At 38.4% G+C, this 13,902-nt stretch overlaps 1 protein-coding gene across 4 annotated transcripts in view; it reads right to left on the reverse strand.

The window, feature by feature from the left end:
- Window positions 1–13,902, reverse strand: part of Usp9x (ubiquitin specific peptidase 9, X-linked) — a 123,031-nt gene that overhangs the window by 29,157 nt on the left and 79,972 nt on the right. For all 4 annotated transcript variants that reach the window (XM_005413264.2, XM_013509210.1, XM_005413266.1 and 1 more), the window contains exons 26-31: window positions 11,531–11,697; window positions 6,235–6,343; window positions 5,879–6,025; window positions 4,801–4,947; window positions 3,334–3,556; window positions 1,247–1,467 (exon numbers count right to left, since the gene is read on the reverse strand). In XM_005413264.2, coding sequence (XP_005413321.1) covers window positions 1,247–1,467; window positions 3,334–3,556; window positions 4,801–4,947; window positions 5,879–6,025; window positions 6,235–6,343; window positions 11,531–11,697 — 1,014 coding nt within the window. The remainder of the gene's footprint in view (window positions 1–1,246; window positions 1,468–3,333; window positions 3,557–4,800; window positions 4,948–5,878; window positions 6,026–6,234; window positions 6,344–11,530; window positions 11,698–13,902) is intronic.

Raw genomic sequence — 13,902 nt, forward strand, 5'->3', positions numbered from 1 at the left:
AAAAAAAAAAAAAAAAAAAAAAAAAAAAAGTAAAGTACTAAGGTTGGAATCCAGAGCCTCACATATGCTAGGGAAGTGCTCTACGACTAAGCTACATCCTCAGCCCCTAATCCCTGGATGATGTGGTCCACAGGTCCAGGGAGGAGTTGAGGCAAGTGTTTTATTTATTTATTTTTAAATTTTTTTTCCGGTACCGGGAATCAAACTCAAGACCTTGCACTTGCCAGGCAGGCGCTGTGCCACTGAGCTAAATTCCCAGCCCCGCAAGTATGTTTTAGAAGCCCTGCAAGTGGCAAACTATTTTTCCAGAACAAATCCAGTTCTGGTGACTGAAGGGAGAAAATGAGGAAAGAACCATTCAAGATGTTTATTACAATGAGAATATATTCTGACTTCTTTCCTTGGTTCCCACTAATGCTACAAACAAGAAAAGATAAATACAGTATAAAGTAGATACAAACACGACCACAACCTAAGTCTTTCCACCGTCTCTTTTTGAAAAGCAATGCCATAGGTGTCAACTCTGATCCACCATAACAATCTTAACTTTTTGTTGCTTTACTTTGTATTGGATACTCTGTAGGCGGCCTAAACTTTGCAGTGAAATGGGGGAAATGTAAGTATAACCTAGAAGCAAGTACAAATAATAAAACTGGCAAATACTATACAACTTGGCACAAATTAATGATATGTAATTAAAATGTGAAGTAGAAAAGTAAAAATATAAACTAGTAAAAGATTTACACAAACTCCAAATTATACTGCATACTACAAACAAACAACGTGTACATTAAATTGCTGCTTTACATCGAGAGGTAGCAGTCCAGCCAGCAGAGTCTACCCTTGCTTTTACAAATAGTTTATTAGGCCTGGTCAAATTAGAATACAGTTGGCCCTCCATAACTACTGGCTTTATATCTGTAGTCACCAACCCTTGACTAAAGATATTTGGGGAAAAACTGGGTCTGTACTGAACATGTATTGACTTTTTCCCTTGTCATTATTCCCTAAACCACAAAACAAAAAAAACTATTTTCATGGCATTTACATTGTGTTAGGTATTATAAGTAATCTAGACGTGATCACATTATGCAGGAGGGAGGGTGTGTACAGCATTGTATGTCAGTACTATGTCTTTTTATTTGAGGGACTTAAGAATCCAAAGGACATCAACTATATTCTCTTAAGAGAAAGGTATCAGGTATCAGAACTTCAAACACAGAAAAGAGAAAAAACTAAAATTTACCTCATTATCCTGCTTCTCATCCCCAGACATATCATCATCTACATCACTACCTGTGCCTTCAATTGCAAGAATACCATTCCTGATGGAGGGAATCATGTAGAGTTGTTGAATCACAGAATTCATGTAACAAGTAGCACCAGCATTTTTCAGCCCCACAAATCCTTTTGGTGGGCGGGGTCCAACAGGTGGCAGGTATTCCCACTCAGTAAGTGCTTCACAAGCTAGGAGAAGGAGAAGAGTCTTGTAGCATGAACACAACCATCCTCTCCTTTCGAGCTCTATTACATGGATAAAGCACTTCCACCATCCCTATAGCTACCTAAGACAGTGCTTCACTCTACCTTCATCACCCGTTAGACACACAGCAGTGTGCAGCGCTGCAGATTCTTATTCACACAGCCACACATCCACGTCTTACCTGGGTTTGTTTCTGATGGCAGTCTCAGAACTGGCCATACAAGGAAGATGGCATAGCAGGTTTGCTTTTTTTTTTTTTTTTTGTATTGGGAATTGAACTCAGGACCTCGCAACTTGCCAGGCAGGTGCTGTGCCACTCAGCTAAATCCCGGGCCCTTCTGCATTTTAAATAACCCTACCACCATCAACCTGGTTCTGACACCAATTTTTCTTTTTCACTTCCAAAACAGATTGCAGATTTCAAAGTCTTTTGAGAAATGTTAAGCACTAGCTACCCTCTACCCCCATATAAACCTGGAAATAACATAAATATTGCCATTTTCTAGGGGACCAGTCAAGTGAATTAGTCAGTCAAGTGAATTAGTCTACTGAACTGAAAGGTATAAAGCCCGTAAATAGAATTAGGTAAATACTTATGAGCTGGGGGATAGAGAACAATTAGTTCAAATATATCTTTAGATTTAACAATAAAGTCAAAAATATGTTTGTACTATATTCCAATCTACGGTCAAAGAGCAAAATGAAAAGGATTTTGCATACAGAGAGAAGCTGGGGAGGCAGACATGAACTGGTTATAAAGGACTGGGGCACATGTAGAAGCATACATTTTAGTGTATGCTTTGTTTTTTTTTTTAAAGTGTACCCTCTTTTTAGCACCTCAAATTTTTTCATGTAAATGCACCAGTTAAAAACACATAAACCTCTATTAAGTTAAAGAAAATTATGGCACTATGTATACCTGAAAGAATAGCTAAAAGTCTAATCTTTTAAGCAATCTGTTTAATTAGAAACACCTATTATTTAAAAACCTTGCATTCTGAAACACAATGTATCAAAAAATATCTTGTTATGTTCTGCTACTTTATACTGTCCTCACCCTTTATGAGTTTGAGTCTAAGGCCTAGTGCCTGTACCCCATTTTCATGGGCTTCAGAGAGGCATTAACTGAACATAAATAGCATGTACCAAATAGTATCTTTCCACATTCTCATCACCAGAAAACCAGATTTTCTTAAAACTCATGGAAGTTAATGTTGAACTTTTGTCTTTTTGAGATAGGGTCTCACTATGCAGTTCAGGCTGGTCTTGAACTCACTCTGTAGTCCAGGCTGGCCTCGAACTCACAGCAATCCCCCCGCCTCAGCCTCTCGAATGCTGGGATTGCAGGCATGTGCCTCCATGCCCGGCTGAAGAACTTCTAAATGAGGGTTTTCAAATGGATGTGACTTAGTTTTAAACTGCATTTTATTTTGGCTACATATTACTCAGGAGTTTATGTTTTATTTCAGATTTGAAAGTTGAAATTTAAATTGCCAAACACTTGTACTAGTTACTTACAGAATTTCTCTATACAAAACTATCTGCTCACAATGATCTTAATTACACATCCATTTGTTAAAAACATTAAACTAGGTGCTAAAAAAACATGGCTTGATGTTTACGAAAGGAAAAATCAGCAAAAAGAATTGTTTTTTTTTTTTTTTTTTTTTGAGACAGGGTCTCGCTATGCAGCTCAGGCTGGCCTCGAACTCACAACGATCCTCCTGCCTCAGCCTCCCGAGTGCTGGGATTACAGGCGTGCGCCACCACACCCGGCTAGCAAAAAGAATTTGAAACATGACAATTACCATCACAACTTCTTAAAATATTGTATATTTTTAAATACTTACTAGTTATTGCTGTGCCAATGTAATACATTTCAGTCAAAGACTCTACTATCTGTTTGAGATTCCTCACACAGCCAACAGCCAATGCCACAAGTAACTCAAAGCCAGCATTAATTGTAGCAGGTGAACTACAGACTGGGATAGCCTGTTCGGCTGGGAGTTCTCCATTTCTCATATATTGCAGGTAAACATTGGATGCAGGGAAGATGAAATCATCAATTAACTCCTAAGAGTTAAAAAAGAATCATGTATTAGTAATGATATATTCAGGAAAAGAAATAAGTATCTCTTATAAGAAAGAAAATAATTTTAAAATTACTTATCAGAATTTAAGGTCTTATTACAACTCAGAAAATGTACTTGGATTTTCTAAACCCTCCCTCCTTTGGTTTTTTTGAGATACGGTCTTGCTGTGCTGCTCAGGCTGTTCTTAAACTTGTGGTGACCTCCTGCCTCAGCCTCCTAAGTGCTAGGATTACAAGGCTTGCACCCACACGCCCATCTAAGACATTCCATTTTTAAGTGCTATGTACAAACCACACTCATTTGCCATGTTAAAAATTTTTTGAGTATTAAAATAACTGACTGTGGCCAGGAGTGGTGGTGCATGCCTGTAATCCCAGCACTTGGGAGGCTGAGGCAGGAGGATTGCCTCAAGTTTGAAGCCAGCCTGGACTACATAGTGAGTTCAAGGCAAGGCCCGAACTACATACGTAAGTGAGAACAGGTCTCAAAAAACCCAACCTCCCCCTCCATTGCCAAAAAAAAGAAAGGAAAGAAAGTTACTCCTTTAATCAAACGTGTATGAAAAAAATAAACCGGTCCTCCCCCACCCCAGTACTAGGGACCTAACCCAGGGCCTTCCCACTAGCTACATCCCCAGCTCCGTCCGCTTCGGAGATAGTCTTGCTTTGTAGTTCTGGTTGGCCTGGAACTCACTGTTATCCTCCTGCCTCAGCCTTCTGAGTGTTGGTATTACAGGTGTGTGCTACTGCACCCAGCTAGTCCCCAGCCCTTTTAAAAAATATTTGGAGACAGAGTGTTGCTAATTCATTCAGGCTGGGCTTGACCTTTCTTTCAATCATCCTGCCTCAGCCTCTCAGAGTACTAGGATTATAGGCATGTGCTACCATATTCTGCCTTAAATCAATTCTGAATAAAAATAAAATGCATTAAAATGATACTTTTGGTTTGAGTTACCATACAAAAGAAGAAACTCATTAAAGAAATGATACATATGATATAGTCTTATAAAACAAAGGCTTACCTCATTTAAAGTCTGATAAAATAATATTTACAAAATACACTAATTTATTTACATATATTTAGTGACATCTCTTGAATAATGTATGGCCCAAAGATTATTTAAATAAGGCGAAAAAATACTATACTGAAGATACTATCAATCAGACAGATCTGATGATATTTAGAAGTATACTTCTCATTTAGGACCAAGAATGCTGAACTTACTTTAATGAGATTAGCACCCCCTTTTTCACAACCAATATGAAACTTCTTCTCAGGAGTTTGAAATGCCAGTAACTCTTTTGTTACCCCAAGGTGGCCTTCCAAGATCGTCTCTTCCACACCTGTTTCACCTGTTCTTTTAACATCATCCTACCAAAGGGGGAAAAAAACAAAAACAAAAAAACCCGGTAAATGTATAACTTATAAAAGAGAGGTAGGGCCGAGGATATAGTTCAGCAGCACAGTGCCTGCCTGACAAGCACAAGGTCCTGAGTTCAATTCCTGATACGTAAATAAATAAATAAAATAAAACAGAGGTCAAGGGGAAAGACACAGAGCCAGAATGAGACAGAGCTGGGGAGATATGAGATAATTCCCCTAAACCAGTGATGGTGAACCTTTTTTGTTTGTTTGTTTTTGCGGTACCGGGGATCAAACTCACGACCTTGCACTTGCCAGGCAGGCACTTATGCCACTGAGCTATATCCCCAGCCCCATATGGTGAACCTTTTTTTTTTGTTTTGTTTTGTTTTGTTTTTTGTTTGTTTTTTTCCAGTACCGGGAGTCGATGGTGAACCTTTTAATGATACAAATAGCCTGCTGCAGCATGAGGGTCATAGGTTCGCCACCACTGGTCTAAATCTTTCCATTCAAGCAAGTTTGCAAGTATAAATTATTTTCAAAAATTTCGAGAAGCAGCCTTAAGAAATGATCATCTGAAGGTTAAAACTAAATCTCACCAGAAGTAAATTTTGCCTTCATGATCAGAAGTGCTAGCCTTTACATGCATTTTTAATGAAAACAACTAAAGATTTTAAATTTTCTTGCAAAAAAGCCCAATACACTAAATGGAAACAACCAAACAGCAGTATTCCAAGTCTCAAGCAAAGCATTTTACACAATTATGTATTTATTCTGTGAATGGTGAGTTACTAACATCCACCAATGCAGTGTGTATATTCTTTGGTCCATTTGTTTCTTTGGAGTTTTCTCTTTAATCAAAACATTCAAAATGATAAACCACCTATTAATAAAATACCATCAACAATGATATAAACCAACAGTATTAACTGTAACTTACCCTAATTCTTTTAAGCCAATCAATTTCATTATTAAGAAGAACTTCAGCATTGGGTACATTAATATTACTGTTGTAAGCATAATTAAGAAGGTGCCTTAAGAGAGTAAAGTAGTCCCCTGAATGTTTAGCTCTCTCTCTGGCTGTGCTCTGAAACAACAGAAAACAGTATGAATCTTCACATCCACGATCAGAACCTGGTTTTAAAAAGAGAATAGCTAACTACAGTAGGGACATTTCTAGTATTTTATCCATTAAATACAGACTGACCTAGTTTTAATGAAAGCTAAAACCAAAACTCATTAATGTCCTTGTTGGAAGAATGAATCACACTGGCAAGCATATGAAAAATGTCTCACCCCCAAAACGGTAAAGAGCAGAGTAATGAAGAAAAGCAGAGGCCTGTGTCCCATGCAACATCTGGTGCACATTAAAAAGAACTGCTCCTGTGCCACCTGACGAACAGTTCTGAAACAGAAATGTTTCACATTTAATACATTATTCTCATTAAAAAAAAAATTGAGCACTGTTCTCTCTTGGCAAGGGGGATGAATAACGGGGAAACAAAGGTAACCCTACTTAAACACTTACACCACCAATATATAACAGATGAACTTATGTCTAGGACTGTACCCTGAAATTAGCGTTCAAAGTTTGAGAGATGCCTTCTGATATGCTCTTTCCAAACAGGCTGGAAATGCTACTCTAGATTAAAATGCTGTACAGTAAATCTTATGCAATCTTTCAGCCTTCCACAGAACTTTTATTCAATTGTGCTTTGGAGCAACAGCTTTATGGGAATTCTGTTGCAATCACAGTAAGGACATTTTTGCAGGTGTTCTTTGTATTATGAGTGATTCTGAAAGCATGGTTCTCAGATCAGCAACATCAGAATCATCTGGGAACTTGTTAAGAGAAAAGCCAATTCTCAGGCTCTATCTCAAACCTCTGAAATCAAACACTAGGTGTGGGGCCCAATAATAAACCTTTTACATCATTCCGTTTGCACTAAGTATTTAAGAAGCACTATATTATACAGTATTTCCTCCTCTATGATGACTCATGGGGAAAATGTGTCTCTGGTCTCAATACTAGGAATTTTACCTTATGATTATGGATTTAAAAGATCAATTATATGCTATACAGATCTCACTAGAATAAATGTTCCAAGGGGAAGGGGACACCCTCTCTTTCACATTATGCCTCTAGAACCTAGAAGAGTATCTAGCATCAAGTCTGTGCTCAAGAACCAGTTACCAAATACATGAATACTATTTGTTTACAAGATGGTGGTCTGTCTCCATTAGAAAGTAAGCTTTTCCAGGGTGGGCGCTTTGTTGTGCTGATGCCAGAATTCCAGGCATGTAAAACAATGTTTGACATGTGGAAGAGATTCAGCAAGGATCTGCCAACAAAGCATTTGTGTATCTTCCAGATATCACAAACTGTATTTTAGGGGTAACTATGTTTGTACTAGTTGCTAAGGAGCTCACGACTTCCTGTACAACTCAAGCATAAAGAACAACATACATTTTATGTAGTAAACTCCCTCCTAGATGGGTTTTTGAATCTCAGAAGCTCCTAAAATTTTTGTGGCTAGTTTTGGGGGAACCTAAATGAAGTTAGGAGTACCTAATTTTCTGGGGGGAGGGTCCATAATTTCATCAGACTTTCAAAGGTGTAGGTTACTCCTACTTTTAAACAAGTAAAGCGCGTAGCCCAAATAAGACTGGGAAATTTATGAAGAGTTGGTTGTTGCTTGTCAATTCCTCACAAAAGGCACCTAAGCATATTAAGATTACCACAGTACTTCATAAGAAACATTTTCTATGTTTCGCTTTAACAACATGTCCAGAATCTGATCATTTCTTATCACTTCTACTATTGTCGTGGTTTCAACCACTGTCATCTTTTATCTGGATCAATGGAATAGTTTAGCTGCTTTTCCTAATACCCTAGAGCAGTAGTGGCAAACCTATGGCATAGAAGTGTGTTATATGTTTTCTTTTAAGACAAAAAGAAGTTAATGTATGAGTTTTTCTAAATGAAAACTTCAGCATTCAGGTTTAATTGTAGTGTTGGCACTTTCTGATAAATAAGTGGGTTTTGGGTTGCAGTTTGGGCACTCATCTGTAAAAGGTCCACCAGACCTCATGTGAGTTATCCTACCCAACTTTACCCCCATAGCTTTTCCCTGCCCCCCTCACTCTGCTCAGGCCACACTGGTTTCCTATACTTCCCATTACCTCATGGGCCCTTACCTTACCCTTAGAGAACATTTTTTTGCTAAGGTCATCTTAGCTGGGAAGCCTTCTCTGACTACTCTGGATAAAAATTAACTCCACTGACCCCTGCCCCACTTGATACTATACACAGTAAGTACTTGATAAATGTTTACCAAATAAATGAGATTGGCCACCCTTGCTGAAAGCTAGTATTACTTAGATCTCAGCATTACAGACCTTCTGTCAAACTGACTCCCCCCCTAAACTATTTACAGGGTTATCTTTACTCCTCTACATAACACACCAGAGTCCTCGACTCTGCTTTGAAAGCACTCTCTCAGGAGTGGCCAAGTCAAATGACTGTGGATCAGAAAATATCGTAAGTTAAGCAGGAAGGCTACAAAGCATCGGACCCTGAAGGAGTTTGGAAAAGTATATCACACCTAAAGGAATTCAGATACTGTAACTTACTTATTAATGTTATTATTATGTGGATGGAAGTGCTTTTAACAGGAACAGAGATCTGGAAAAAGTTATTGGAAAATATGGCATTTAAATTGGAAGTTATGAGTAGAAGTACAGGTCATATTGTGGAGTGTTCATAAGGGAAATTTAAAAGTTTAGATTTAATTGAAAGGTAATAGGAAGGCTTGGAAATATTTTAAGCAGGAAAGCAACAGATTCGTATTTTGTACAGATCACTCTGCCGGCAGTGTGGGTAACAGGTTAGAGGGGTATAACACTAGGGGCAGGAAGGTCAAGAACACTGTAGCTGTCCAGGCAGTGGGTCCTGGTTGCTCAGCCAGGGCAGCAGAAGTGCAAAGTGTACAGGGTGGGTTGCAAGAACAACAAAACTAGAAGTGAGGGTGAGAGAGGGAGAACACTGGCCATAACCCTTTTCCCTTATTTTTTGGTGGTGCTGGGGATAGAACCCAGGGCTTTATGTATGCTAGGCAAGTGCTGTATAGCCCTAGTATCCCACTTTACATTTTTATGCACATATAAGGCCTACTCAAACATGAACTCACATGCTACATCCTGCACAAAACTTTCACTCCTGCTCCTTCCAGATAAAAAGTAACCCATTCCTCTCCCAACTCCCAAAGTACTTTACTTATGGCACCAACTTCTGCCTCAAAGTTCCTTATTTGACAGTGTCTTGCACTCTACCACTGAGCTACACCCCTAGTCTGACTTTGGCTTTTAACTGCCAAGCACATAGTAGAGATGCACTTATTTGCCAGTGGGTTACAATTATACTCAATAAATCAGAGTTCAACAGGCAAAAAATCTTGTTTAAGTCTTACTATTTAAGTCTTAGTTTTAGCATTCTATAAGGCCACAAACTTGTCAGTTAATTTCAACAGTTTTAGTTCCATCAGCAAAGTCCACTTCCTGGCATGTGTGTGAGGTGTTGAACACAGAGGGCCTATGCCTGCTAACTACCCACTCTAAAACTGGGCTATACTCCCAGCTCAAAGTCTATTTTTTTTTGAATTGGGATAGCGATTAAGTGAGAAATGCTTTTAAATACCATACTTGTTAGCAATATGATTATTCAAGTATAAACTCTGGGAGATTTGTGCACAGGTTCACAAGGCTTTATCTGAAATGCTTGGGGCCAGATGTATGAAGGGATGCAGATTTTAGAAAGTTAATGCAAATGACTAATGTTCAGGTCAGCTTTGCTGACAAATTCTTATGAACTTTAAAAAAGGAATTTTATACCTACAGTGTAATTCTAGAATCTATTTTTTTTTTTAAAGTTTCAAATTTTGGCACCTTTAGGATTTCTGGATTAGGGATGCTCAAACAGTAAAGTCTATGCAAATACCCCAAAATCTGAAACATTTCTGGTCCCAAACACTTCAGCTAAGAGACAATCTGTAATAAGAAATCAGATACCTACAGCTCACAAAGACCCTAACTTTAAGAACACATCCATTCTTACTGCAGACAAGACAGACATCATGAGATGAAGCACTATCTAAAGCACTTTTCCCTACTATATGTGTTTCAGGCAAGACGGGCAAAATAGTTCTAAGTTATATATATAAATACTACACAGGGAAGAAAACCTGCTAAAACAAGTTCCTTTATTATTGATCTAAGAGGTGAAACATGTTCCTAATTGTAAGGATTTTTTAAAAATTTTAAGTATTTAAAAAATCAACACAGAATAAGAAATCTGTTATCCCAGGTCTGACTTAATTAACATTGCTGGACAATCATTTCTCCTCTCTTCACTACCCAAATGCATTAAAATTGAATTAAACTTATTCAATGTATCTCCTCAACATACAGCTATCCAGCCATAAGAAAGTCAGTCTCAAGGAGGTACCAATGCCACTCCCCACCCCACTGTGGGGATGAAAATGAGTTTCTGAATAGGCTACATTGGATGTCTTCAAGGAAATTACCCAAGGAACTTCTTAAAATAGTAAACCTTCTTACTTGAGACCCCACTACATCGCTTCTGAATATTATGACGTACTTTTATCTTTGCAGTATTTAAACCCAGAGAACCTTTGCACTGAGCTACATTCCCAGTCTTAAAAAAATAAATAAATAAAAAATTCTGACACAGAGCCTCACTAACTCACTAAGTTGCCCAGACTGGGTTTGAACTTGCAAAGCCTGAGCTCACTTTGTAGCCCAAGCTGGTCTCAAACTCACAATGATCCTCCTGCCTCAGCCTCCCGAGTGCTGGGATTACAGGCCTGTGCCACCACGCCTGGCTCACTGTGTACATTCTGGAAGCTTGCTTTATCATTAGACTTCAGTTCAACCAATTGTTTATTTTGACTTTACATTAAATTTTCACCATTTTTGTTATTGTTGAGGGGCATGTGACAGTACTTTTTAAAAAAAACAAAATGTATATAAAAGAGATTAATTATATGTAATAGTGACATAAGTAAGAGTCTAAATATGAAGGTCAGATTGACCTGTGAGGACAAAAACAAACTTTTTCTACAAATCTGATTGACTTGCGCACAAAAAGTATCTTTAAGCAAAATTACTGTTGCTGATTAAATGCTCTTGAAAACAAATGCTTTTCAATTGATCTCTATTTTAATATAAAATGCAAAAGTTCCTACAGTAATGGTTTCATGACTCTCACATCAGACTCAAGAAAACCTGGCATCTAGGAATCTAAATCTTACAACTCAGATATTTTAACAATGGGACTATATATACATTCTAGGTGACACAATTGTAAAGCAGAGAACTTAGTACTTTGGAGAAATGATATTAGTTAGCATTTTACAAAAAATAAAATCAAATTTAGGTTAAGCAAAACACTGTTAAATTTTCCTCAATACCAATGTGCTATAGAGAATATTTATGAGATCCACCGTGCCAGCATAAATCAATTATTTTCTCTTTACAAAAATAAGATTTTCTTAAAATTAAAAAAGATGCTTACTTGCTGTGACAGTGCAACAGTAAGTCAATAATGAATGTCTGCCAAGCCTTTTCTTTACTGAGAGAATCTAAGGCTGTTGGAATCAAAGCAAAACACAACGTCATCACTTCCAATGCTTCACAGCAGACTTGTTCATCTTCCAAGTCCGGCTCATTGCCTGCATTGGTCTGTAAAATGATAATTGGAAACATTACCAAGAAAAGCATTTAAGAAAAACATCTCAGGTGACTTTAAGTTAGTGTAAACCATATGGCCTCAGTTTCTTTACTTGCAATTCTTGAGACCTCTCTGGAATAGCGTGGAAAAAAACTATAATAGAAAGTGAAGTCGAACTTCAGGATTTTGCTATGTTCCAGAAAGGGCTGAAAGAGCACAGTAGAGCATACCATCTACTTCATTCTGCTTCAGGCTCCTAGAGACTTTTTACATTAAGTACCCAACTGATTGTGCCACTGGAGCGTCCCTAGACTTTTTGAGTTGTATACTTCTGTACCAACCACCATTCCTTTCTCAAGAACCCTCCCAAGCAGGTGTGGTGCATGCCTGGATTCCCAACACTTGGGAGGCTGAAGCTAAAGGACTGAGCCACCCTGGGGTACAGAGCAAGTTCAAGCCAGCCTGAACTACATAATAAAACCCTGTCGCAGAAAAAATCTCAAAGAACCACTCTAGTACCTAATGGGGGTTAGGTACTTTTGACTAATTCCATTATCTAGCTTGTCTACTAGATCAATGTATCAAGATCAACTGACTTGGACAGGTGTTCAAGACAGCTTTGAAAGATTTATAAAGGCCAAACTATGCCAATGTGACTTTAGTAAGGAAAAAGTAGTAACTATAATAGCACATGGCTTAAACATTCTAGGAAATTATTTGCTGAATGAATGAATACCCAGGACTGCACCAGACAGGTACTATGGGACACCAGTATAGAAATGAGGCAAATGAGGGTTATATTGCCTGTAAAAGGAAAGCTCTGCCGAAACAGGGAAGTCCCTATACCTCAATTTCTCCTAAATAAGCAGCAGCCCCTACCTATTAGGGACAGACACCTATGACAGAAAAAGTAAAGGTCAAGCACAGCTTCTTTTCTGTATATAACCTGATTATTCTAATACAAGGTCACTGGCGTTTATCTAACTGGCTGATACTCTTCCTACTTTCACCTGCTTTAGGAGAATAAATATACTTAAAATGCCATGTTACTAAAACCAACAGTTAACTAAAGCATAATTTACACGGGAATGAAGGATGGAAAAAGGAAATAGAAAGCAAATTCAATGAGACAACTCTATCTGACCCCAGTGAGAAACAGAAAAGCTTCATTTAAAAATCAGTCTCTACTGTAAGACCTGAAGGAGTGAATAAAAACCAGGAGGTATGATAGACATTGTGAAAAGAAAGGAAAATGCTCAAAAGTAAAGGGCAACTGGGGTGTGGGAAAAGAGAAGCGAAAGAAGGGGAAATCATGTAAGTATGTATATACAGGATAGCTAACAAGGTTGTACTTCTGTCTTCTATCGCTCTACAGAAAGGAACAGTTAATGATTACTTGTTTGATCAATCTTGTATGTCTCTATTTGTTTTCCTGAGAAACCACTCTGAAGATATCAATAAGTAATACCAACAACCATGGTTAATTTCCTACAACTTTGTCTGTAACTCTGTTTTGTATTGTTCTTATGCTATTTTGTAAATGGATGTCTGTCTGTTAGTATATTTTCCTTCTTTTATTAAAAAAAAAAAAAATCAGCCTCAAACCAGGTTTGGTGGTGCATGACTATAATCCCAGCACTTGGCTGAGGCAGGAGGATAGCCATGAGTTTGAGGTTAGCCTGAACTACATAGTTAAGACCCTGTCTCCCGACCCAACCAAAAGCCTCATGGAAGGATTCTTAAGTATTTTATTTTCAAAGTAAAACAAAACAGGGGCTGGGGATTTAGCTCAGCGGCACAGTGCCTGCCTGGCAAGCGCAAAGTCGTCAGTTCGGTTCCTGGTACCGGGGAAAAAAAACCAAAAAAAAAAAAAAAGTAAAACAATTTCTTTTGTTTCTTTTATTTTTTGAGACAGGGTCTTGCTACGTAGCCCAGGCTGGTCTTAAACTCATGGTGATCCTCCTGCCTCAGTCTCCCAACTGCTGGGATTGTAGGTGTGCACTCACTACCACGTCTGGCTCAAAGTAAAATTTTAGCCCGGTGTGGTGGTGGTAAGCCTGTAATCCACTCGGGAGCCCAAGGCAGGAGGACCACTGCAAGTTCGAGGCCAGCCTGGGATACACAGTGAACTGAAGGTCAGCCTGAACTACACAGTAAGACCCTGGCTGGCTCGCTCTCCCTCCCTCCCTTCTCCCTCCCCTCCCTCCCTCCCTCCC

This window comes from Chinchilla lanigera, unplaced genomic scaffold, assembly GCF_000276665.1.
Source record: "Chinchilla lanigera isolate Chin_1 unplaced genomic scaffold, ChiLan1.0 scaffold00164, whole genome shotgun sequence".
NCBI lineage: Eukaryota > Metazoa > Chordata > Mammalia > Rodentia > Chinchillidae > Chinchilla > Chinchilla lanigera.